General features: G+C 47.9%; 1 protein-coding gene across 2 annotated transcripts in view; it reads left to right on the plus strand.

The window, feature by feature from the left end:
- Nucleotides 1-18,663, plus strand: part of IMPA2 (inositol monophosphatase 2) — a 43,198-nt gene extending 24,535 nt beyond the window's left edge. For both annotated transcript variants that reach the window (XM_045815108.2, XM_045815107.2), the window contains 5 exons: nucleotides 1,036-1,081; nucleotides 3,066-3,174; nucleotides 16,001-16,109; nucleotides 16,830-16,981; nucleotides 18,114-18,663. In XM_045815108.2, coding sequence (XP_045671064.1) covers nucleotides 1,036-1,081; nucleotides 3,066-3,174; nucleotides 16,001-16,109; nucleotides 16,830-16,981; nucleotides 18,114-18,229 — 532 coding nt within the window. In that variant the 3' untranslated portion in view covers nucleotides 18,230-18,663. The remainder of the gene's footprint in view (nucleotides 1-1,035; nucleotides 1,082-3,065; nucleotides 3,175-16,000; nucleotides 16,110-16,829; nucleotides 16,982-18,113) is intronic.
- Nucleotides 18,664-26,929: the final 8,266 nt, after the last annotated feature.

A 26,929-nucleotide genomic window follows, 5' to 3' on the forward strand; every position in this document is an offset into this window, starting at 1 on the left:
CTTGTTACTACTGCGTGCTGGTAAGGGGGACGGTGGAGGGGTGCTGAGTCCCGTCACGTGGTGAGACCCACACATCCACCAGAGGGCCTTGTGGGCCCCAGTGGCCCTCAGGTTCCAGGACATCTTCAAGAGCCGCAGCGTAGCGCTCTTTGTGGCCTATAGACATCAGAAGACTTTGGCCACTGCAGCTCGGAAGTTCTGTTCATTCTCGGGTCCAGCAGTGTCAGGGCTGAAGCAGGTGGGAGAGAGCTCTCCCAGGTACCTGGAGTGGAACCTGGCGTGTGGTGTGTTTGCTCAGCGAGCCAACCACCCAATAAGCGTGCGGCTGCCTCAGCCGCGGGCCAGGCTCACCTCCACGGGGGACTGGCTTCATAGTTTTCTGTAGGTTAGTAGTACGCAGCTCCTTTCTGCTTGCTGGTGAGCTCTGCTGACCTTCACGTAGAGAGAGGTCATTCTGAAGAGGTACAGCAGTAACAGCGAAATCACACAGTAAAACCACAGGCAGTCTGCAGTGGCACAGCCGGCCTGCGACGCTCCGGCCCAGGCCTGCAGCTGGCCGTTTGCGAGCTCACTCAGGACAGAGGGTGAGGGTTGTTGTCTCCCAGACCCAGCCTCGGCGGGGAGGCTGTGATGCTGCCTCCTGGGGGCCTCTCCTCACCTCACTGGGGACATGGGTGTGAGCTTTTTGGAGGTGTCTGCTGTCCCTTTACGTCTCTGAAAACCAGAAAGCTGATGATTAAAATCCCTCTCCACTGGGTAGTTGATGGTCATTGCTGAATTACAGCCCTCGTACATGACTTTCGGAATACTGCTTTCTCTCAAGGTAGTCTGTCTGCTAAGCCTATTTGTCTTGGAAGCAGTTAGTGACATTGTGGGAAATAACTTTTTAAAAAAAACAAACCCACCCACACTGTAGAAAGGTCCTTCTGTGCCTCCAGTGACAATGCTGCATAGCAGAGCCACAGAGAGGCTCCGAGGAGTTTGCATGAGACCATTTATGTTTTAGAGTATAAACCATTCTGTCTTCCTTTGCAGATTTCCCACTGTGGCGGTGAGCATTGGATTTGCTGTAGACCAAGAGGTACGTGGTGGATGGGTTCCCCTGGGCCCGTGGTCCTGAACCCCTTGGGCCTGGCTTCTCATTGTCCTTTTTGGATTTGACCCCTGTACTCTTGTTTTTCTTTGTCATGTGTCTTAGTCATGACTAGTAAATCCAAGCATGTGTTTTTCAGATCTGAGAAAGTAAAGGAAAACTGGTTTTGGGTGTGTGGGTTTGGGGCCTCATGGGCAGCCCACCCCCATGGTGACGGGCCCTTGTTTCCACCATAGTCTTTCTGTGATGCTGCTGGAGAAGCATGGAAGGGAAAGTTCTGAGCAAATGCTCCACGTTAGTCTCCCTCTGACCCCTGGGGCGTGTGATCTAGTCCCACACAGAAGAGACTCCTATTTTTGGAGGACATTTTTAATCCCTGTCTTTCATTAGTTCTTCTCCATCTTTCCCTGGCTGTTAGCATGAGAACACGGCTGCTTCAGAGTTCCCATCACCCCTGGAGCTAAGCAACACCATGAGACCTGCATCGAGGGCATTAATCAATTTAAGCAGTAATGCCTAGGAAAGCCTTCACTTCTGTGTGGTCACCACAGTTACATTGAAGTAGGACTGGGGGTTCAGTATTTTCCAAAAGCAGCCCTCCACTAGGCACTGTTTTCTCATCTTTGTCCTCAACACTGGCAGTGATTCCCTAGCATGGAGACGGAGGGAAGTTGATACCTGCGTAAAAGTACTTAAAGTGAAGATACATAAGAATTTTAATATCGAAATCTGGTTAAGGAGTTACATGCTCACGTGTTTCCCTGTTCAGTGTCACTGAGACCAAGTAGGTGGCTGAGCAATAAGCTCAGAGGGTGACGCTCATGACCACATGTCGGTAGCTGGGTGGGGAGGACAAAAATGCTGTGTGCAGGCAAGGTCTCCGGTGGCGAGGCCTGCAGCTTCGATGGGCCTGGTGTGGGTGACGGTGTGCAGGTGGGTCGGGCGTGTAGTGGAGGGCTGTGCTCAAGGAGAGATTCCCAGTCATCCTCACCCTTCCCTCCCGCGAGCAAAGGCCTCCAGGCCCCCCGACCACCCCGGGGGCACAGGGTCTAGAGGCCTTCATGCTTCTAGGACTACCCTGATTTGGGAACCCCCTTAAAGCTAGGGTGGTGGGAAGGGGGTAAGATGTTGCTGGAAAGCTGACTGAATGGTCCTCTCCAGAAATAAACCCTTTTCCTGCATTGCCGGGGAGTCCATTCCACTGCTCACCCCAGGCCAGGCGGGACTCTCCCGAGAGACTTGGCCTGGGTCTCTCTTCATTTTCCAGGGAGACAAACACACGGCCAATCCCCAGACCACACACACTTGCTCCTATTAACCCTGAATAGTGGCGAGTCAGTACAGGAAAGAAACAAAAAGCACATGAGCGTAAGGCAGTGTTTTTTTCCATGCTCGCCTCTTCTTTCGACTGTTTCCGACTGGGAGGCTGCTGTCTGAGGCGTTTGTCACCTGCTTTATGCAGCGTGGCTGCGGTTTGGCGCCCTGCCCACTCAGCGCTGCGCCCCTCCTTGGTGAATCACCTCTCCTCCTTGGCCGTCCTTGAGTCTGATTCCGTCGGCTTTACAGATGTATTCTTAATTTTTCACATGTCAGCAACTTTGAGGGTTTCTTGTGGGGGTGCATTAGTCACAAGTAGCCTCCCCCAGCCCCCACCCCCCGAAACAGAGGCCTTTCTGAAGAATTAAGCTTTTTCAATAACTTTCAGTTACTAATGCTTGATTATGAGGTTAATTTTTAATAAAGCTGTATTCGTTTTAATACATTTTTAAGTATGTTATTTTCAAAAAGACAGTGTGCTTTCATGTCCAGTTTTGAACTGAGACACTAATTTTTTTCAATTCCCTTTCGAAAGGTAGTTTCCATCGTATTGGTCCTAACACCTAGAACCCTTCCCCCTTCGAATTACTACGTTATTTTCTGTGTCAAATGAGTGAAGCACGTTTGTTTTCTGTCCTGCCCCTGCACCCCGCAGCTTGAGTTTGGAGTGATTTACCACTGCACGGAGGAGCGGCTGTACACGGGCCGGAGGGGCCGGGGCGCCTTCTGCAACGGCCAGAGACTCCAGGTCTCCGGGGAGACAGGTGGGGCTTCACGCGGCTCGCCTCAGCTCTTTTCAGAGTGAGAAGCGTGAATGGAAAATGCCAAAATCACCCTTCTGGGAGACGGTGCTGGAGGTCTCCGGCCGAGGGTTCAATTCCTTTAGGGACATTGCGTCCCTGAGGACCCGGAAAGCGAGCCAGTTCTGCGTCCTCATGGTTTTGTGGATGTGGCCAGGAGCTTTAAATAGTCTCATTCTGCTTTACACTCACATCTTTCAGCTTTCGTGCTCAAAGGAACCAGTCATCAGTATGGTTTGGTCTCTAGCAATCCCAGGACAAGGGCAGAGTCAGAAGCATGCTCTGGCCCTCAGAGCGTCCAGGGAGACATCAGTCATCCCGACGTCACCGGGGCGACATCACCCAGGTGCCGTCCGTGGCCCCCTGGGTGTGGACGGGCTGCTGTCGGCTTCAGTTTCCGTGAGAGGACGAGTGGCCACGGGAATGAGTTGTGTAGACAAGCGACGTGTCCACACACCACAGCTGTATCCCTGTCCACGTTATTCCTGAAGCAGAGCCTCGGGGACATCCGGTAGCTTCTATAAAGGGACAATGGTTGTGTTAAGCTGCATATAACTACATACCGTTCACAATACACCAGCTTAGGTTTCTCAGGGTCTTTTGGGCCTTTCTTTCACGCTGATGAGGTCAGTGATATTTTTCCGCACGGTGGGACAGGTACTGTCCTGTAGGGGGCAGAAGTAAAAGAAGAGCCCCAGCTTTGAAGCAGCCAGATCAGGAGAGACCTGGAGAGCTCCCTCAGGTCCGTGTTTGGGTCTGAAAAGGTAGAAAGCCCCGTTCCTGCGAACTTCTCCCTTGCGCATTTCCGCAGCAGGACATCTTGAGGTATCCTCCCCCATCATGGCTTCAGTCTGGGGGCCCCAGTGCTCCCCCTTTCTTTGTTCTTCCTCCCTGGATGACACCCGTGTGCCTAGATGGCCTCAGAGGCAATGAGAGGAGTAAAGTGTGTCACTGCCCTCCAGCGGCCCCTCAGTGCGTGAGGAGAACGAGTTCTCCAGCCGTGATCTGCAGTGTGGTGAGAGCATGGCCGATCAAGGAGCCCTGGGTGGGTGGGGGGACAGGAGCCCCGTGTGCCTGGAGCCAGCCAGCCGGCCCAGTGGGGAAACCACGAGGCTCCTCCAGGGGCCCCTAAGAGTCGCGAGCATGGCCAGGGGAAGGGGAAGAGCACATGAGGCTTCAGACAGAGGTGGGACCAGCAGGACACACTAACCGGTTAATGCTGCTGAGTCCCAGAGAGATTCCAGAACAGCCTCCAGCCTTGCCCCATGCCTCCCTCTCCCAGAAATGTTTCGTTTGGCTGTACACAAAGTAACGTTAATTGTGGGTGCACATGCCAAGACGTAACCACTCAGGCCAGATTGTGTAAATCAGTAGGGAGGAAGCATGTCATTAAACACGCTTACGTGAACTTTGCTCTATATTACATTTGATTAGGACGCTCGGCTCCATTCACACACACTCGGCTTCCTGGTCGGCTGCCTGTGTTGCTCAGTCGTGCGTGACAACTTCACGTCCTCAGCAGGGCTCTCAGACCCACGTGGGCAGGGCCTTTGGGTGACCTCTACATCTGGCCCGTCGTAGGCCCTCTGGTCATAAACCCCTTCTGCGACACAGCCGGGGTTCCCACTTCTCTCAAAACCACCCATGTTCTGGAGCTCATTTTTACAAAAATTCTCACTACAAAGAGTCTAATGTGCTGTTTTCAGGGCTGGTTGTTTAGTCCTTGGGGGGTGACAAGGTGTCTGCGGAGACAACGGAGCAGACCGTGCAGCACCGTTGTGAGGTGTCGTGCAGACCCGGTTTCGGTCCCGATTCTGCCTCCTCGCAGTGCTGTGAGCTGTCACTTAGCCTCCTGAACCTTCGTCCTCATGTGGTAGGTGGGGGACGTGACTGACGGCAACTGAGGAATGAATGCAGTTCTGCAAGGGGAAGTGCTCAGTGAGGTCCCACAGGTGAGAGTCGTTATCCAAGAAGAAACTTCAGTCTTTGCATAAGATCATTAACGCCCATTGTTAAGATTAGGATGCATTTCTGGAGAAAACAGGACACCCACCACTGATCTTTCTCTCTCTTTTCCTTACTCCTATTATATCTTGCCAGAAGGCTTCCATTCACAAAGTAAGAAGCAAGCAGAACTACACTGGATGGGGTGAAGGATTAGATTGAGGCCAGAATTGCATTAGAACCTTTTTCTTCACATCCCACCATGCAGAATTTCAAATACGTATCAGGTAGACAAAGTTCAGTAAACACACATGACTCACCCTGTGTCCCATTTGTCCACTCATGGCCAACCCTGGTTCATCCATAGTGCCGCCCAGTTCCCACAGTCCCCAGCAAGTCCCTGATACAAATCCCACACGTAGTATCACTTTCTAGTCAGTTTTTCAGTATGTATCTCTATATAAATGATTCTTTGAAATGCATAGTCACAATACCAATGACCCACCCCTCTAAAAATTATCAGTTACTCCGAAAGTCATTAAATAACCAGTGTTCAAATTTCCAGTTGTCTCGTCCTGTGGGAAACAGCCCTTCAAGGCCCCACCCTGAATTCTCAGGGCTCCTTGTGGCTCTTGGGTCAGTCTTTGTTGCTAGGTCTTCTCAGTGGACAGAGCTGGGAAGTTGTCTTTAAATATAAAAGTCATACTGGTGTTTTCAATCCATATTTGTGACAACGAGACTCTCTCCCTAACTATTTGCCTATGTCTCCTCTCCCCGCGCTGGAACCCACGTGCACGGTGACAGCAGGAGTGATAAATTCAGTAATGTCACACAGTCAACTTTTCCTCTTTATCTCACAACATACACCAGTTATGATTGAATGACTGAATGATTCTAGCCTACTAACAACAAACCATTGCCCAAAGCAGTCGGAAGGAGGTTTTGTGTTGTCTTGTCTTTTGTGGTTCTTTCATCCGTAGCGAATGTCCTACCAGGGTCTGCAGTCAGATTGCTGTGAGAATCTCTGAAGCCGTTCTTTGTTCCCTTTGCCACCAACTGAGGATAATCACATAAATGCAGTTGTTTCACTTTGTTTTTAATTTAGGAGGACTCGTTTTTAAAATTTGATTTGATTTTGTAATTATATAAAAAGGTACGTTGTTCCAAAGTCAAATCTATAAAACAGTATATTGGAAGAGGTTTAACTTCTGTCCTTGGGCTTTACCCTAGTCTCTTCCTTCCCCAGGGAATACCATCTAAGAAGTCGTTACTGTTGCATTGTTCATTTTAGGTGTGTGTATGTTTCTTTGTTTTTTTTAAATAAGCAGCTGCGTGGTTTTTTGGGTTTTGTTGTTGTTGTTGTTTGCTTTTATTTTCTGTTTTGGTGTAATTTTAGTATTTAGAAAGGTTTATGTTTTTGTTCCGGGGCGCCTGGGTGGCTCAGTCGTTAAGCATCTGCCTTCGGCTCAGGGCGTGATCCCAGCGTTCCGGGATCGAGCCCCACATCAGGCTCCTCCGCTGGAAGTCTGCTTCTTCCTCTCCCACTCCCCCTGCTGTGTTCCCTGTCTCACTGGCTGTCTCTCTGTCAACTAAATACATAAAATCTTTATATATATATATATATAGTTGTTGTTCCAATGATTTCCTTTATATAAAATTTTTCTATACTTGAATCCCTAGTCTTCTCTTTTTTGGGTCATTGTCTCGTGGTTCCCTATTATCAGTAACATTTAAATTAGCTTGTAACCTCTTCTTCCCCTCCTCATATACTCCAGGATATGATTAAAGCGCAATAACCGTTTCCTCTCAGTTACGACAAGGCAGTTGGCTAGCTTATCCTACGAGTCACACCCTCTCCTCGTTACCTCCCCACCTTTGGGTGGTTGTGCTGCATGTGTGTTGGTTGGCAGGGCAACCAGCCACGTGTGTGATGCTCTCACCCTAGAACTATCAGTTAGTGTGTAGTCTTGGTTCCACAAATAAATTAGATTTAATACCCCCCACCAGCCCTTTATGTTAATGTATCTCCGGTCATGTTGGTTGTGTGAGGCTCAAGCTTGTTCACTAGTACAGCATTTCTCAAGCTTTTGGATCTTAGAACCAACCCTTTTCTACTAATGAAAAAATTATTGAAGACCCCAAAAGAGCTTTCATTTATGTAAGTTATCTATAGGTATTTACGCATTTCAGACTTCTTTAAAGATTTTATTTATTTATTTGTTGGGGGGGCACAAGCAGGGGGAATGACGGGTAGAGCAGGCGGAGGGAGAAGCAGGCTCCCCACTGAGCAGGGAGCCCAGTGCGAGACTCGATCCCAGGACCCCGGATCACGACCTGAGTGGAAGGCAGACCTCCAAATTTTTCCAAATCTCTTTATAATGTCTGACTTAATAGAACATTGACAACTGGATTCTCATATCTGCTTCTATATTCAGTCTGTTGTAATGTATTATCTTGATATATGAAGAAGATCGGGTCTTACACAGATAAGTAGTTGGATAAGGGACAAGTGAGGAATATTTTAATAGACTTTTGTTGGTTTCTTAAAGGTTAGTTGCAGTGTGAAACCTAATGACATATCAATGAATATTTTGTATTCTGTGACTGTGAAATTTATTGGGCAGTTTCCTACTTTGAATGGATCTTTTGCTCACGGATGACTTTGTAACATCATGTATTGGTCATTTGGAAAATATGGGTTCACTGACATTTTTAAGCTCTTTTAAATGTTGACCTATTGCATCTTAAAATACTAAGAAAGTCATACTCATTAGTATCACCACTCTTATGAGAAATCTTTAAGTGTTGGGAAGGTGTCAAGCTTTTGGCGGTAGATACAAGTCTTCCCAAATTCTAATTTCCACGTGAAAGCTTGAATTTTATCATTCTGGAGTGAAACTGACATTTTCCTGCAGAATGTAAGTGTAGCAGAGAAGACTGCATTGACCACCAGAACAGGTGGTGCCCCGCCTTGCTTTATCTACTCTGCAAATGTTAATACAGTGAAAAAGGCAAATAATAGCTTAGTTTAACTTTACAGATTCCTGAAAGAGGCTCAGGGGCCACACTCGGGAACTTCAGTTGGTCTCTCAGGAAGACCTCCTGGGAATAATAATCACAATCTTTCCCTGTGTCCATAACAGTTTGTCAGTGGCCTTTATACTTGGAAGTCCATTCTTCTGGTAATAAAACACATGGCTCACATTTTCTTGTGTTGACTGTCTTAAATTGTCTCCGTCATCTTCTGGCATAACATTGTCGTTGAAAAGTCTGAAGACAGTTTCATTTTCTTGCCCGTATAAGGGACTCCAGTTTTTTGCTTGAATGCCCAAAGGATTTTTTTTTCTTTAGAGTACAGTAATTTTAATAGAGTATATCTCAGTGTTATTTGTTTTCAGTTAGTTTCCTAGGCACATCATAGCTCACCTTTTTTTTTTTTTTAAGATGCCATGGTACACCGTTTCAATATTCAATTTCAAGACCCTTTTTTCTTTTTCTTTTTTTTTTTTTTTTTACTTTCAGAAGAGTTTTCTTGAATTACAGTTTTTAGTATTTGTTCATTTCCAGATTCTTTTGCGTTGTTTTTGTCTTCTGGGTGTTCTGTTGTAAGTATGTTGGAGCTTCTCTGCTTCTCTTTTCTGTTCGTCTTTTCTATTCCACAATTCCACAATTCTAGTTTTGCTTTAATCCTTTTCACCAGTTCCACCAGTTTGGTTTTTTTTTTTTTTTTTTTTTTGCCCTCCATTTCTCTTTTCTTTTTTTAAAAAATATTTTATTTATTTGTTTGACACAGAGAGCTAGCGAGAGAGCGAGCAAAAGCAGGGGGAGCAGCAGGCAGAGGCAGAGGGAGAAGCAGGGTCCCTGCTGAGCAAGGAGCCTGACACGGGGCTCGATCCCAGGACTCAGGGATCATGACCTGAGCCGAAGGCAGATGCTTAACTGACTGAGCCACCCAGGTGCCCCTTCCCCTCCATTTCTTACAAAGCACGGTCTATTCTGTTTATTCTTTGTTGCTTCCGTTTAATCTTTTCTGAAATAGTTTCTTTTCCAATTCTTCCTAAGTTCTGGCCCCTCCACTTTCTAGTTAGGCTGTTTTTTTTTAATGTATTCTTCATTTATTTATTTTTACATAAAACTACTTCTGTTTTGTGGACAAATCTTTCTTTCAATCCTTGATTGACTGGAGAGTTGTTCTTCTCGTTCTTTTTTTTTTTTTTTTTCCACATGTAAGTGTGTGTGAGACTCACCCATCATTCTTTTTAATTTCTTCTTTCTACTTGAAATCTGTATTCGTAAAATTGGGAGGGGCTTGTGGATAGTGGGGGTGGGGGGCGAGTTTAGGACATTTTTTGTAGTTTTTTCTAGTTCTAGAGTGCCCTTGTCTGTTGTTTTTCTTAAATGTTCCCAAACTTGGCCTTAGCTTTATATATATATATATATATTTGGCTCTGTTCCCCTTCTTTTTTTTTTTTTTAAGATTTTATTTATTTATTTGACGGAGAGAGAGAGACAGCCAGCGAGAGAGGGAACACAAGCAGGGGGAGTGGGAGAGGAAGCAGCAGGCTCATAGCGGAGGAGCCTGATGTGGGGCTCGATCCCAGAATGCCGGGATCACGCCCTGAGCCGAAGGCAGACGCTTAACGACTGAGCCACCCAGGCGCCCCATCTGTTCCCCTTCTTAACTGTTACCTGGATCATCTCTTTTCTTTGCCTCTTTTATTCTTGTTTAGTGAATTTGGAGTTTACTCCCATGTGTTTCTATTCAGTGCTGGATCCTTCCCCTAAGAGGTGCTTATAAGTCAGTTATAGGAGATGGTAGGGCTGGTGGCTCCTTCCTTTCAGCCTTGACCATGCGCCCAGTACCACAGTCATGAACTGTTACATGCTTGGCCCCTCTCTGGGTGAGCTTCTCATATTGGCCCGTGCCGGTCTCCAGGGAGTGGCTGTTGCACCTCTTCTGGTGCTTCTCTCTTCCTCCTGATGCCATGTGGTCTTGTAGCTGTTGGAGGTTTCCCCCATCCCCTTGTATTTTGGGGTTTGGATATACCTTGTGGATATAGTTTGTCTTGTAGCTCTCCTAGTTGTTCCGGGTTTTTTTGTTTTGTTTTGTTTCTTTAAAGATTTTATTTATTTATTTGACAGAGAGAGAGAGAGAGCACAAGCAGGGGGAGTGGGAGAGGGAGAAGCAGGCTTCCCGCTGAGCAGGGAGCCCGATGCGACACGGGGCTTGATCCCAGAACCCCAGGATCATGACCTGAGCCAAGGGCAGACGCTTAAGGACTGAGCCACCCAGGCGCCCCTCCTAGTTCTGTTTTTATCAGACGGGGTTTGGATAAGTTAAAAACTATGTGGCCCTTACAGAGGTTTCCAATTCTTTCCCTGAATTTTAGACAATACTTTTTTTCCCTCAAATTACTTGTTTATTAAGAACAAGTTTTTAAATATTTTAAAATAATATATTGAACTGAAAGTCAAATACTGTAAAATTAACCATTTTATTTTATTTTATTTTTAGAGAGAAAGAGTGCATGGGGGGAGGGGAGGACAGAGGGAAAGAGAGAATCTTAAAAGCAGGCTCCACTCCCAGCACAGAGCCCGACACAGGGCCCAGTCTCACAACCTGGAGATCACGACATGAGCCAAAATCAAGAGTCAGACGCTTAACCGACTGAGCCACCCAGGCACCCCCAAAATTAAGCGTTTTAGAGTGAGGTGTTCAGTGGTAATTAGTGCATTCACAATGCTGCACATGCACTTGGCTCCAGGTTCTCACCCTGTGCCCACTGAGCCCTTTTCCCCACACTGTCTCTCCCCAGCCCCCCACCAAACCACCAACCTTCCATCTAATGCTTATGTTTTTTTCCCTAGTACTTATGTTTCTAAGTTAAATAGAATTAAATTTTATTTTCCTGTGGGTAGCTCTTAATGGTCTATAAGAAGTCTGGAAGAATTAGGACAGGTGTGTAAAAATACACACTGGTGTAAGTGCTGTCACAGGGGCTCTGTGTTCAGCAAAAGCAGTTTGTGTTCAGAGGGGTGTTTCCTAGACGTTAAAGCATGATCGGCTCCTTTTCCCTGAGTACATATTTCAGTGTCTACAAATGACTTCTTCTCTTACCTTTAAGTTGTGCATTTCTCTTAAGACGACATTGCTCTTTGATACTTGGGGTATTTTAACCTTGCTCAACCAGAGCAAGGGTTTTCAAATTGTTAGAAGTCCTATTAATGGATGATTTTTTTTTTCTTCCTAAAATCTGTTTGTTGTGAAAGTATACAGAGATGCCCTACTTCAAAATCTATTGGATTTTTTTATTGTGGCGAAATATGTACAGCACAAAATGTCATTTAAAATATGTAATTTAGTGGCATTAATTACATTTACAGTGTTTTCCAACCATCACCACCATGTTTCCAAAATTTGTATCTCCCCAAGTGAAAGTCTGTACCCATTAAGCAATAACTCCCCATCCCCCCCCACACCCATGAAGTCACAGAATATTTTAAATTAGAAAATATATACATTGTGGGGGCACCTGGGTGTGTCAGTGGGTGGAGCGTCTGACTCTTGATTTCGGCTCGGGTCGTGGTCTCAGGGTCCTGGGGTTGCCTAGCCTCAGATCCGCGCTCAGCGGTGGGGCGGGGGGGTTCTGCTTGGGATTCTTTCCCTCTCCCTCTGTCCCTCCCTCTGCTCACTCACTCTCTCTCTCTCAAATCAATAAATACATCTTTAAAAAATACATATATATGTTTACATTTGATTGAGCTAAAATATTATGGTAAATGTAGTATAAGGGATAACAAAATGCAAAAATCAGTGATTATGGGTAGCTAGAAATAATCATAAGATGATGTTAGAGATTGTTTTATCTACGGTAAAATAAAACCATAAAAAGCATTTTGCCTGTAGGTGGCAGCACTCAGGCTTCCTTTTTCCTTGTTCTTGATTTCATTTGGGAAAAAAAATTCGCCAGAGTGAGAAAGAATGGATACATTGCAGCTAGAAGAAGAGGAAAGGACTGGATACAGAGATATTTCTTCACAAATTTAAAAACTATGGGAGGGGCGCCTGGGTGGCACAGCGGTTAAGCGTCTGCCTTCGGCTCAGGGTGTGATCCCGGCGTTATGGGATCGAGCCCCACATCAGGCTCCTCCGCTATGAGCCTGCTTCTTCCTCTCCCACTCCCCGTGCTTGTGTTCCCTTCCTCGCTGGCTGTCTCTCTCTCTCTGTCGAATAAATAAATAAAATATTAAAAATAAAATAGAAAATAAAAACTATGGGAAGAAACGCTTTCTTTCCCATAGTCACTGGACAAGCTTGAGTTCAAGTCTGGGCCTCACCACGTAAGGACCACATGGCCTCACGCAGGTCACTTCTCTAGGCTTGGTTTCCCCGTCTGTGAAACAAGGGCAGTGCGATAGCGAAGGCAAAAGAGAAATGGAACCATCAGTATATCATAAATGTAATAGAGGAATGGGATCGTAAATGTATCATAAATGTAAGGGGAATGGGATCATAAGTGTACCGTAGATGGAATAGAGGAAATGGAGACATAAGTAGAAAGTGCTTAGCACTGGCCTGTCTGGAGAGACCAAGAGCTTGGTAAACGTGAGCCACTGTTTCCACACTTTGCTTGGTTTCCCTTTGTGAAATAGCCTTGTGGCACTTAGTCTGAAACCCTCTGCTCTTCCTGCACCAGCCCTGCCTGTAGGGGTATCTGCGTGTCTGGGCTGGCCTTCCAGGGACTTTCCTCTCCACTCACCCTGCAGCTAGCCCAGCCCTCTGATAAGGGCAGATTGGGCTAGGCCTTGGCCTGAACGAGTAGTCACATTTTTTTGATGAGGTATAATTGCCATTTAGCATTCTGTAGTTTCGGGTGTACAGCGCCCTGACTCATTGTTCGGCTTTCTAGTTCCTGGAAGGAAATCGTCAGTGTCTTCCTTAACATCCTCCCAGGGTGACTGCGATCCTGGAGCCAGGAAATCCCTTATATGTAGGGCTTATTCTTTTGATCTTAGCTTCCTGGGAAAATCACTCTTGAAGCATATACCGCAGAGCGAGGGATACTATTAGGGTCTTGAAAATAGTACAGAATCATACCTTAGTGGGGAGGGGACAGTGGTACTACTGATAAAGCTGGGGGGGGGGCAATTTGGGAAAAATTATCAAAATCTAAAATATGCATGCTCTCAGAAATCCCACTTCTATCGTTCTATCCTGAAAACACAATCAACACAGGTGCACAAACCTATAGAGAAGAAGAGATCGAGGTCGCATGGTTTATGATCACAGGAATTGAGAATGTTTATCTGTGGAGCTTGGTTCCGCCAATGGCAGTCCTTCCACTGAGTGGAACAGCATGCAGTCCTTTCAAGTACGGAATGGTGGAGAAGGATGTGCTTCATACATTGTGTTAGCAAAGGAGCAAGTAATAGAATGCACTGTTTTTAAAAATACAGTGTTTTGATGTGGGTGTGTGTGGAAGATTCGAAGTTAGATAAGGAAATTAGAAGCTGTATCAGGCAACATGCCCTGCTCCCGCACTTCTCTTTCCCTCCTCGGCCTCCTCTAGGACAGCACATCCTTCTTAATTTAACAGTCACTCCCCAGATTTCAGTATGTTATCTTTCAAGAGTGTTTTTGATGAAAATATTTATCATCCAGAATTCACCCCCCCATCAAAATAGTATTATCCCTAGTGATTAGATTCTTACACTAGCCAGCCAAACTCTACTCAACTCCAACATTCCGCTCATAAATTTAAAAATGCTACTAATTTAGCAAATCAACCCAACTAAGAGGACTCTTACCAGTGTTTCTTTAATGCTGGTGATTGAAGGAAAGTGCTCATTGCATCAGTGACTACTTATTTTTTTTAATGTTTTATTTATTTATTTGACAGAGAGAGAGAGTGAGAACACAAGCAGGGGGAGCTGCAGGCAGAGGAAGAGGTAGAAACAGACTCCCCTGCTGAGCAGGGAGCCCGATGCGGGGCTTGATCCCAGGACCCTGGGATCACAACCTGAGCCAAAGGCAGACGCTTAACCGACTGAGCCACCCAGGCGTCCCGCATCGGTGACTAGTTATTAAGCATTTACTGCCCCTGGTTCTGTCAATGTCGTTTTCTTCAAAGGAGGTCTTCTTTCCCTCCCCTGGGGGAAATACCTTCTCAGTTTGCCGCCCCGAGAAAGAATCAGGAGCTCGGGCAGTGACCCGTCCCCGGGGATCACGGCCCCTCGTGGGCAGAGCCCATCGCGTGCACACCGGACACGTGGGAGGGGCGTCAGAAGCTCCCCTGGGGTGCTGGTGTGCCCGGCACAGAGTGACTCAGACCTCGTCTCCTAGGCGGGTAACTGGTGTGGGGCCAAGCGATTTTCAGAAAGTGGTTTAGAGTAGACAAGGAGAGCCTCCAATTTAAGAAAAGGGGAAAATGGATATAGATTCTGTCTGAGAGGAGGTGGCCCCCTCACCGTCATCCGGTCCCTCAGTGAGAGACTTTGTGTGGTCTCGATGTAGGATTGGACCCATTGAGGGGCGTAACTCGTGGAGTGTGTTTTTCCTTCAGGTCGTGGAGTGGCCTTGCGCTGCTGTCTGAATACGCTGGGGCCGCCGATGGTGCCCAGCCAGAAGGCCTGACCAGGCCCGACAGACTAAACGTGGTTGTGTTTGGGCATCTAGCAAAGCAAAGACAAACTGCCTGTGATCGCCTGCCCATGAGTCAGGCATAGGGAGGGAGCCCAGGCACGTCCCTGGCACCCTCGGGCCAGCTTCCTGCTCCCGTCTCGGGACCGAGTGCTGGGCCCGAGCTCACCGCCGCTCTGCGCTGAGACGGCCATGGTGTCGGCCTTCTTTATGCCCGGTGGGGTTCCTGCTGAAACTCCCTTTCCCGAGTCGTTATTTATTTATTTATTCATTCATTTATTATTATTTTTTAAAGATTTTATTTCTTCATTTGACAGAGAGACAGCCAGCGAGAGAGGGAACACAAGCAGGGGGAGTGGGAGAGGAAGAAGCAGGCTCCCAGCGGGGGAGCCTGATGCGGGGCTCGATCCCAGAACGCCAGGATCACGCCCTGAGCCGAAGGCAGACGCTTAACCGCTGTGCCACCCAGGCACCCCGCCAAGTCATTATTTAAAAGTTGCTTTCTCCGCAGAGATGCTATTTCTGTCTTTGTGATCATAGCAGTTAGAGAAAGCTTTTTTTGTTTTTTTAAAGGTTTATGTATTTATTAGAGAGAGAGCGAGAGGGGGAGAGGGAGAGAGAAACCCAAGCAGACTCCGCACGCGCATGGAGCCTGACATGGGCTCAATCTCACAACACCGAGATCAGACCCGAGTCGGAACCAAGAGTAGGAAGCTTAACCGACTGCGCCAGCCAGGCGCCCCTACAGAACGGTTTTTAAAGACAGATGTATTTGAGGAGGCTTTTTTCTTTTTTGTCTTTCAGACATCGGGTGGTCCCAGTTTGGGGTCATTTAGTTTTTATTTATGACCGAGTGATGGTAATTTTCATTAGCCACCTGACTCTTCCAGGTTCTTCTATGCTAACTATCCCTGAAAAGAGAGAGAACCGAGGCTCTGCTGCCTCTGAAATCTGAAACAGAAAGCAGCCTTAAAGGAATGAGGATGGAGTAGGCAGGTGCGGGGTCTGTTGCCCTCTCTTCACCGTGTCCTCACGGTTCAGCACAGCTATCGGAAAACTTCATAACGTCAACCTCTCAACAGATGGTGCTTGTTCTGAGCGGGAAGGAGAGGCAGATACTTGAGGTTTGCTTCAGAGGGAGCCCTGACTATTCAGCTGGAACCGAGACTTGATTTTCCTGATCACAAGGCATTCTTTCTGCTGCAGATATCTCCAAGGCCTTGGTTCTAACGGAAATCGGCCCCAAACGTGACCCTGCCACTCTGAAATTGTTCCTGAGCAACATGGAGAGGTTACTCCACGCCAAAGCTCACGGGTAAGACTTTGCAGTTCCCGGAGCACCCCGGGGCCAAAGAGGAAAGTGCCAAACGCACAGTCTTGCTCATAGCTCGCCAGGTAAAGAGGAAGAGATCCCCGGTGAGGGGAGGCGGCCCCCCCGCGCCCCATGCGGATGCCGGGAGAGCCACATGATGCTACATTGACTGGGGTGCTACCTCGTGCGGCCAGCTGTTGGGGCACCTTTGTTCCTTCCCGAGTAGCACTTCCAGAAGCCAAGTGACAGATCTTAAGGCCCCCAACCAGCGAATCCTGTGTGGGCTTAGAGCCCTTCATAAATCACACCACTCCAGCAAACATTTAGGAAAAATAAATCCAAGTCGTGTGAAGCTGCTCCCGTTTCCACCCTCTCTCGGTCTATGCTAGCGCCATGAGGCAATTTCAGTTTCAAGTTCAGTAGCGTTAAGACTTGAGTTCGTCAGTGGCACTAGCCACATTTCAAGTGCCCAGCAGCCACCGGTGGCTAGTATCGGCCACAGTGCAGATCGTTTCTATCCTCACAGAAAGTTCTCTTGGATGGCGCTGCTCTGCACCCCAGATCTTGAATCTGGAGTTTATCAGAGAAGCCCCATGGCTCATTTTTAATGACTGGGAATGCCCGGCAGAGGGGTGACTTTGGATGACGTCAGCAGTTTAAGAGAAATCCGGCTTGCGCCCAGTGCTGCTCACAGGAGCCTTTGCCCTCTCCCCTCTCCTCCAGGGTCCGAGTGATTGGGAGCTCCACCTTGGCGCTCTGCCACCTGGCCTCGGGGGCTGCGGACGCCTATTACCAGTTTGGCCTGCACTGCTGGGACCTGGCCGCTGCCACAGTCATCATTAGAGAAGCAGGTGGCATTGTGATGGACACTTCGGGTGAGCCCCTCTGACCCTCGGCCCGCTGTCCATCCCCAGGGAAATGACAGCAGAGACTAGACCCAGTAACGCCACCAGACCCAACATCCCCCAGTCTAGACCTGGTAATACAGCAGACCTGATGTCCCCCAGACTAAACCAAGTGAGGCCACCAGACCCAGCATCCCTCAGATTAGACTAAGTACCACTACCAGACCAAGTGCTGCCCTCCCCCAAGTTCCTCAGAGTCTGTTGGTGAGAGACCATGGGAGGACATTGGAAGAACAGGGGGCCCGTGCCTTCTCAGCTTTCCTGACTTCCTACTCTGTGCCTCGAGGCAGGAAAAGAGACGCCAGGATCGGGCTATGGCCACATAGTAGCAGCACCATTACTGCACACTGGCGTACGTTTGACGGTTTTCTAACGTACACGTTCTGACTCCACGCAATCCGATGAGATGGGCCAAAAAAGCGTCACGCTCCCCATTCCAGGAAGAGGAGGCTAGCACTCCCGCGCCCTGTAACTCAGCACGGGGTCAGCGTGGTGTACAGCGTGAGCGCCCTGTGAGGTTTTAGGGGAACGGACCCCAAAAGGTGACCTGTCCTTCAACTTCAAGGTCGTTGTGTCCAAGTGACTGACCCCTTGGGGGCAAATCCCGTAGCATCTCTGCCCCCGTAACTATGCCAAGCTTCAGGCAGACCCCTCCTCTGACATTTAGGAACAAGGGGTCTAAGACTGGGTGGATCTCTTGAGATCCCGTTCTCTAGCTTTTTAGTCACGACTTGTTTGCCAGCCTGCATCGGGTCACTGCTCAGACTTCAGACCTGCGGGCTGGGACTTCCATCACCTGGGGTCCCTGGTGCCAGCCATGCCGCAGACGTTTGAGAACTACTGTCCCCTGTCCTGGTCTGACTGATCCTGCGAACCCCAGTCCCGTTGCTGGACCTGAGCCTGCACTCCCGCAGCGCAGCCTCGACTGCTCTCTTGCTGGGACAGCAGAGTGGGTGCTGAGGGGCTGCGCCCTCACTCGGGCCAGGCTCATGTCTCGACCTCACTATTTGGTCCCGCCTCGAGCCTGGCGCCGAGTCCTCATTCGGGACTGTTCTGCCTTCTCCAGTGACTCAGGCGCCCTCTCTTCTCTCTCTGTCCTCAGGTGGACCTCTCGACCTCATGTCTTGCAGAGTGGTGGCTGCGGGCACCCGAGAAATGGCGACGCTCATAGCTCAGGCCTTACAGACAATTAACTACGGGCGGGACGATGAGAAGTGAAAGGGAGCACAGGGGCGGAGAAATGCCACCCGAGGACTGGGCCTTCCCGGCAATGCTGGGGCTGGCGGCGAGCCCCAGGGAAGACGCTGCTCGAGCGGCCTGCACGCAGCCAGTGTCTCTGACAAGCCCCAAAGGCAGGTGTTATGCTAAAGTATGTGGCTTTCTGGTTAAATCCACGTCGTCGACCGGGATTCGTTGTTTAGCTGGTGTCTCTTTACTCCGGCATAGCCTTTATCAGGCTAGTACAAGTTCTGTCAGGGCCCAAACCCCAGTCTCGGATGATGTACGTATTAAAAATTCAGTCTCAATTTTTTTCCTCCAGAATGTAAATCTCAGGTAATAAGGCTTTAGAACTGCTGATGAAGCAGACTTGTTCTCAGGCCCTCCCCCATGGTACTTCAGAACGCAATAAATCAAAATAAGGGCGCTCTGCTTATCTGTGTCCCTCGTTAGTGTGTCGCCTGTTTCCCCGAACAACCCACGGCTGGAGATCCAGGCTCTTTGGGAAAGTTCGCATATTAAAGCCCAAAGTTGGCAGCGTTTGCTGTCTGTCTGCTGCCTTTGATAAGCACTGTGAAAGCTACCTTCAGTGATTATCATGTGTGTGTGAATAGATAGAAGTGAGGCATATGAAAGCTTTAGGAATTCATTTGAGCAAAAATCAACGCCAATCAGCAGCACCAAAGCAGAAGGGGCCGGAAGCACTCTGGCCACGGGAGCTGGGGAAAAACTTTTATGGGGAAAAGGAGAAAGCAAAGGAAGGAGCTTACCGGTTGGCTCTAGTTTAAAGCCTCTTTGGCCCTCTGGATTGGTTGTCCTTAGGTCATTCTTGTGACCTTGAGAATTTACATGTAGGCTTACGTAGAGGTTTGCTTACGTAGGTGCTGTGACATTAGAGCCACCTCCGTCTGATGGCCTCCTTTTTAATTAATCTAACAATCCGCCCCTTAGGTCATCCTCTTGTACGTGAGAGATTGCCCAAAACTTTGCCGTTAGCACCACTGTCAGCCACCGTGAGAGTTAAGTTGCTCTTGCCTCATTGTGAAACTCCTGGGTTATGGGGTCGGATCCACGGACGGATTGCTGTCGCTGTTTTTCCCATTGTTCAGCTCGTGTCTGTTTCTCCGAGCGCAGTGCGACCATCTAATGTGCTGATGGCTGCAAGCGTGCCAGACCTTTGAGAGAATGCAGCACGCCAGACTGGCCATGATCTGGGAGGCTGATACCAAGACCCTGAAGTATACCCCTAGCCCTGCTGCCCCACCCCCGTGAACCACAAAACCACCACGGCGACAGAGCCTGGGGCCTTTTGTGGCGGGGCCCTGGCTTTTACACGCAGCAGTGGTTGCCAGAGTTCAGGGTAAGTTTCTAATCAGTTTGTTTGTAATAACCGCAAACCAGGGAGCAAGGGACCTTCCAAATGACACGCATTTACATCTGCTAGTAAACTTCTTTTCTGGTAAGTTCACGGGAATGCTGGTGCGTTTCCAAGGTATTATGAAGGGACAGTGGAACAGTAAATACAGCAAGGGCACACTGTCCTTTCACCCTCCAGCTGTCAGAACAAGTTGCCCAAGCAGAGAGGCCATGGCCCCAACCTCCGCATGTAAAGGTGTAGCCAGAAGGTACATAGAGGGCTCCCTCGAGTATTAGCATTCATAGACCCATTGCTGGGTATAGAGGTGCCGGCATCCTTCATCCAAGACTCACATAGTGTGTTATCACATATTGAAAGACCGCCCAAATGTGTGGGCCTAACAGCAAGCCTGCAAACGGTCCGATCGACGCTGGCTGCTCGGCGGCACCTTTCCTCTATGCATGCAGTGAATCTTGTTTCCCACTCCAGGATTGGGTTACATTGAGACGAGAAACAGGGCTATGTAGATTGAGTATGTTAAAACTTTATAAAAGGGACCTGCAGAAGAATCTAGGCACACCGTGGCCTTCAGGGTTCCCTTCGAGTCCTGATTTTGGTTTAGCATGACGAATCCAGCAGTTAGCATAGTTTCCTACAGAAGCTATTTTTTGTGAAATCCTAATTATAGGATTGTCTTCCCATGCATGAATAGAAAAGGCAGATAGCACATAGGTGAAAGGGATGAAGGGTTCATACTGGAGGTGAAGATCTGGATCCGTAGTCTTGGGAGAGCTGTCCACCCCAAGCGTCGTATGCTTCTGAGGAAGAACCCCTGTGGTCAGCCTTAACCTCACATCTCTGGCTGGTATATAGTTCCGAGAGTCTGGAGGAGCCCTTTCAACTATGAGCTATGGACCCAGGGTTCAAGTTCCTGAAGTTTGGCTGCCATCTGGGTAGTGAGGGGAACCTGGTATGATCCCTTCTAATGAGGTTCAAGGGCAGTGTTTTTTCTTAGGTGTCGTTTCCAAAAGACCCACTGTCCAGGTTCTAAGTTGCAGAAGGTTCATCCATCTGCAGGAGGGTCTTGAAAAGCTTCCTTTACCTGGTAGAAATACACTTTGGCATAATACATTAAAGCTTTACAATACTGAGTCATACCAGAATTTACGAGTACGGGAGATCCGTGTGGTTCTATCATCAAAGGCATAGGTCTTGCTATTACTATTTCATGAGATGTTAATTTATGCTTTCCCATAAGTGTTGATCTCGTTGCCATCAAAGCCAATGGTAGAACTTTTGGCCAGGGCAGTCGGTTGATTCTGTTCATTTAGCTAGCTTTAGTTTTAAGTTACCATGTGTCCATTCGACTTTACTGGGTGACTGAGGATGGTAAGGACAGTAGTGACGCCATCGCGTCAGCAGCACCCTCTTTGTTTAATTATTTACCCAGTGAAATGAGTTCCCCATCAGTGGAGGTCTCTCTGGGGATACCCCATAAAGAAAATTACGTTTTTAAGAGTTTCTTAGCCGTGGTTGTGGCATCAGCCCTTCTGCAAGGTGTCAGTCTGTCCTGAGAAAATGCAAACAATGACAGGGACATATTAATAATCCATTGTGGGAGCAATTGAATGAAATCCATCTGTAAGTGTTCAAATGGCCCCGTAGGTGGTAGGAATGTGCCATCTAATGGGATATCTTAATGGTCTTCCCAGGGTTAGGGGTTTGATCAATCAGACATTGGTCATAAACCAATTTTGTGACCTTGGAGCAGTCGCCCACCGATACTTTTTCCTAATTTAGATCGTTTTTTTCTACGCCGTGAGTTGCAGAATGTAGCACTTCTAGTAATGGCAATTTTAAGGACTCGGGAAGAACCAGGAGGCCATCCGCGCCCACAGTGTATGTTCATCTAATATCACATTTGCACGCCGGGTCTCGACATTTGTTGTTCTCGGTCAGGTGCCTGATTTTGTCTTTTATATAGATTATCATAAATAATTTGGTTAGAATCAATCTTAGGAGGTCATTCAAGTTGTATGTTAGAACAGTTTCAGTGTGGGCCGATTTAGCATGGAAGTCTGCTAGAACATTTCCCTGATACTCGGGTTCTGTTTTCTAGTATGAACTTCGTTTTTAATCATTCCAGTTCAGTCAGGCAATAGAATGGCAGAGAGCAGTTCGTTTCCTCCGAGTCCAGTTTTCCAGAAGTGAGGAACTCTCTCTGTTTCCATAATGGAGCAAAGTCAAAGACCGCCCCGCAGGCATATGTGCTAGTGGTATCTTGGATAGCTGACAAGTGAGGGCGTGTAACCCACTGGCTGCAGGCTTAAAACAGGAAGACTCCCCTTCCTGGTAGTTCAAACCGGGTTATTATAGCATTCCTGCTTGATACTTCCCTTCTGCATTCTTAGCACAGAAGAAGAGCATCAAATCTGGGTTTTCTGATGATTTGTCCTGTAAGTCGTGTGAAGGGTCAAGAACCGTGACACCACATCTACCCATTTACGTGGATCCGTTCCATCATCAGGCCAGGGCAGCAGGGCTGAGGGAGTTGCAGCATGAAAGACGGAGGTTAGAAGGTGAAAGGAGAAGGCTCTCACAGGAAGTTCATCTACTTGCTGAAAATGTTGAATCTGATCGCAGCGTAATGGACTCTGACCAGCGTGAGGTACTTGGAGTGTTAGGTTATGTCCTAATCCCAGTTCCGCTGAGGTTCCCCCCAGTTGAGCTGTGGCTGCTGCTTTCTCACAGCTTGGATGTGCTCTGGCTCCTGGGTCTAGGCTGAGGTCAGCAGCAGATCTCTGTTTTCCTCCAAGCTCTGAGGTTGGAGTTCCTAGAGCCTGGTTATTGCTCTCACGGACAAATAAGGCGAAAGGTTTAGTATAATTTGGGAGCCTCGGGGCCGGAGTTTGTTGCAGGGCTAATTGTAGTTGGCTAAAGGCTTGTTCGTGATTAGCTTCCCAGGACAAGGGCTCTGGAATTGAGTTCCTTGTAAGCTCAAACAGAGGAGATGCAATCAGAGGAAGGGGTGGAACCCAAGACCTACAATAGCCTGCAAGTCCAGGCATTGTTATTAGTCGTCGTTCTGGGGAGGTTGTGGGTGGTCTTTGTTCTTTCAGGGGAAAGAGAAATGCCTTCTGCGTTCAAATCACATCCTAGGTACAGACCTTCTCTTTTGAGAATTGGGCTTTTCCTTGGAAGCCTTATGGCCTTTACAAGCTCGTTGCTGTACTAGTTAGACTGAATCTGTTTCTGAGTCTTGCCATGGAGGGAACAGTGCAATAAGACACCTACATACCGATGAGTGTAGCATTCTTAGGGAACTGTAAGGTCTTGATGTAAAACCCAGGAAAAGCAGGATGGGGCTTCAGTGAACCCTCGTGGCATTATAGTCCAGGTATACTGTTGATTTTTCCAAGTGAAGACGAATCAGTATTGATTCTCGCTGCCAACTGGGATACCAAAGAAAGCAGAGCAAAGGTCCACCACTGTGATCCACTTTACGTTAGATGACAAGGTGCTGAGATTTGGAACGACAGGGAACCTTAGTATCACAATTTTGATTGCACGCAGATCCTGGACACGCCTCCAACCTTGTCCATTGGGTCTTTTAATGGGTAATGTTAGAGCCATACAGGGTCTAGTGCTTGGGATTCTGAGTAGTTGGTAAGATAGTAGATTCTGGTCTTATTGAATATTGAGACAATTTAGGCAGGGGTTTGGAATGATCTATTTGGATTTTTATGGGTTCAGCACTCTTTTTTTTTTTTTAAGATTTTATTTATTTATTCAACAGAGATAGAGACAGCCAGCGAGAGAGGGAACACAGGCAGAGGGAGTGGGAGAGGAAGATGCAGGCTCCCAGTGGAAGCCTGATGTGGGGCTCGATCCCATAACGCTGGGATCACGCCCTGAGCCGAAGGCAGACGCTTAACCGCTGTGCCACCCAGGCACCCCATGGGTTCAGCACTCTTTTTTTTTTTTTTTTTTTAAAGATTTTATTTATTTACCTGACAGAGATAGAGACAGCCAGCGAGAGAGGGAACACAAGCAGGGGGAGTGGGAGAGGAAGAAGCAGGCTCATAGCAGAGGAGCCTGATGTGGGGCTCGATCCCACAACGCCAGGATCACGCCCTGAGCCGAAGGCAGACGCTCAACCGCTGTGCCACCCAGGCGCCCCTGGGTTCAGCACTCTTAATTTTGCCTTTGTCGGTTGAGGAAGAAGCCCGTAGGCATTCAGGCATTTCTGAGAGATCAGGCCTTTCACACTTCCCAGTCTCAATTTCATCAAGTCCTGCTTGGAGAAAGCAGAGCAGCTCAGGTCATTTCTCCTCCTAGCTTTTATATGACTCCTCAATGCAGAAAGCCAGTCTTCTCCTAACAGGTTTACTGGGGCAGTGCCACACGAAAGGAAAGTATGGCCTCCTGGAAATGGCCCTCATACCATCTGGATTGCGTTAAATCCAGGTACCCTCTGAATCTGGTGAGAAACCCTTACTACAGAAGTATTTTCTTTACTCTGAGCGATTTGCTATTTTATAACAGTGGGATTTACTGTTGATAAAGCTTGTGCAGACCCCCCAATACTGTATAGGCTTCTCCACTGATTTTTATCTTCGTTTCCCCTTGCTCTTTGAGAGCTATCGTGGGGAGCAGTTCCTGGAGAATCCCTTAGAATTCCATCAGTGCTTATTATTATTTTGATAATTAAATTTTTGAGCCCTCCCCTGATGGAAAAATAGTGTAATTAATAGGTAAAGGTCCACAAAACGATGGGTTCGACAGCAGGCCTTCCTTTTCCAATGCCCTGGTGGTGTACAATGAAGGCCAACATTTGGGGACACTATTCCTGAGTGGAGGACCCCTCAGTTCTGGCTTGAAATACAAACGTAGAGATCCCCAGCCCTTGGAGCTGTTGTAAATATAGGGCCACAAGTTTATTAGCTTTTTGAATTTTATCTTGTCTCTAAGGTTTTTTTCAAAATGCTCAGCTAGGGCTGTTATTTCAGTAAAAGGGGCTGCTCCCCAGCCCATTTTGTGTCTCTTTATTAGGCTACTTTAGGCTGGAGCCCCCTAGTAAATAAGGAAGTCAGGGCATTTTCTGTGCCTGCATTTAATGAAGAAAGCATAGGACGTTTCACACACACACACACACACACACACACAAGGTCTCCGATCTTGTCCATGGTCTGAGACTGGTTCATCCTTTTTTTTTTTTTTTTTTTTTTTTTTTTTTTTTAAAGATTTTATTTATTTATGTGACAGAGAGACAGCCAGCGAGAGAGGGAACACAGCAGGGGGAGTGGGAGAGGAAGAAGCAGGCTCACAGCAGAGGAGCCCGACGCGCGGCTGGATCCCAGAACGCCGGGATCACACCCTGAGCCGAAGGCGGACGCTTAACGACTGAGCCACCCAGGCGCCCCAATAAATGGGTCTTTAGTATTTCTCCTGGGATCTTCCCATCGGGCTTCAGCCACCCATGACCTCATGTTGGATGAATAAAGCAGTTGAGAATGAAGAGCCCCAGATCATAAGCTCCGTTAGAATCCCAGATTCCTCAGGGTACCTGGCTGGCTCAGATGGTAGAGCATACAACTCTTAATCTCGGGGCAGTGCGTTCAAGCCCCATTTTGGGTGTAGAGATTACTTAAAATCTTTTTTTAAAAATTCTAAATTCCTCTTAAAATTTTGGAGGACTCCCTTTAGTATTTGGAGAATCTTTGAATCTTCATTCAGCCTTTGACCATGGAGAAAGGTGGTTACATCTGGTATTCCAGGCTCTGCGGGGACCTCCCTTCAAAAGGCGTTGGTTTAACCTCTAGCTCATCTTCAGATGAAAAGGCAATGGAGTGAAGGGACTCCTAGATTCAGAATATTTGGGGAGAGGAGGGTACCAGGAAGGAGCACCCAGACAAGCTGGTCAGTGTACGTTTCTTTTTAGATTCACCACCATTGTTGCTTAAGCTTTCATTTGTCTTTTGTACAGAATCTTTTAAAGAAACATTTTTTGATTCACTCAGTTTCTTAGAAGCTTCTGTATGTCAGTTGTTTTGGGAGAAATTCAGAACTTTCTTCTCTCTCGAGCACTTCATAAATGGATAAGCTCATCTAGGTTAAAAGTTCCCAACTTCATGCAAGAGGATCCACCATAATGACCACCATAGTGCAAGAGGATGCTGGGTATGTATAGTTAGCCAGGGTCCCAGATGGAGGAGTCCCAGATTTTTTGACTCAGAGGAATCCATTCCCCCCCCCCATTCCCTGAGGCCTCATTTGGCCCAGTCCGGCTTAAGTTGGACCCAGTCTGGCCCTGGACCTGGTGTGGTTTCTTCTGACTGATCCCAGACCCAGTCTGGAAAAAGAAATGCTCAAGTAAATTCAGAGAGCTCTTTTAAACGTGAAAACTGCAGAGTTCAGATCTTACCAGCAGCCTCCAGACGTAGGAGAAAGCCGTGAGCTCACTGGGCTCAGCCCCTGCCTGCGCCTGGTTGCTCCTTGCCCTGGGGCCATGGGGGGTGGTTCACCTTGTGATCCATTCGATGTAGAGAAATTGTATTTTCCTGGCCTTATTTTTTCCCTCTCTAGGAGGTGGAATTACATAAAGGATGTTCCCTGACTAGCCAAGGATCCTTTCTGAAGTTTAAGAATTGGGGAGGTCAGGGGTGACTGGCTGGTTCAGTTAGTTAAGTGTCCAACTCTTGATCTCAACTCAGGTCTTGATCTGAGGCTCCTGAGTTCAAGCTCATGGTTGGGCTCCATGCTGGGCCTGGACTCTTGATCTCAACTCAGGTCTTGATCTGAGGCTCCTGAGTTCAAGCTCGTGGTTGGGCTCCATGCTGGGCCTGGACTCTTGATCTCAACTCAGGTCTTGATCTCAGGCTCCTGAGTTCAAGCTCATGGTTGGGCTCCATGCTGGGCCTGGACTCTTGATCTCAACTCAGGTCTTGATCTCAGGCTCCTGAGTTCAAGCTCATGGTTGGGCTCCATGCTGGGCCTGGACTCTTGATCTCAACTCAGGTCTTGATCTCAGGCTCCTGAGTTCAAACTCCTGGTTGGGCTCCATGCTGGGCCTGGAGCCTACTTGGGGGAAAAAAAAGAACTAAGGAAGTCAGTCAGTCTTAAGATGGAGAAAACTGCAACCTGCCCTTAACTTTTTCCCTCATGTTCCGAATTCACCAAAAATGCCAACAAAGAGTATTTAGGAGCCTCCGTGGCATTTGCTGTCTCTGGCTCCTAAAATTCAGAGGTTGGCCTGTACAATGACCCCTGTCAATTTCACTAGACCGTACGCGTGGGGAGTCCTCCACAAGCCCCAGGCTGACCCCCTAGGTGTCTCCTCTCCG

This window comes from Ursus americanus, chromosome 30 (assembly GCF_024610735.1).
Source record: "Ursus americanus isolate L20-20 chromosome 30, mUrsAme1.1.p, whole genome shotgun sequence".
NCBI lineage: Eukaryota > Metazoa > Chordata > Mammalia > Carnivora > Ursidae > Ursus > Ursus americanus.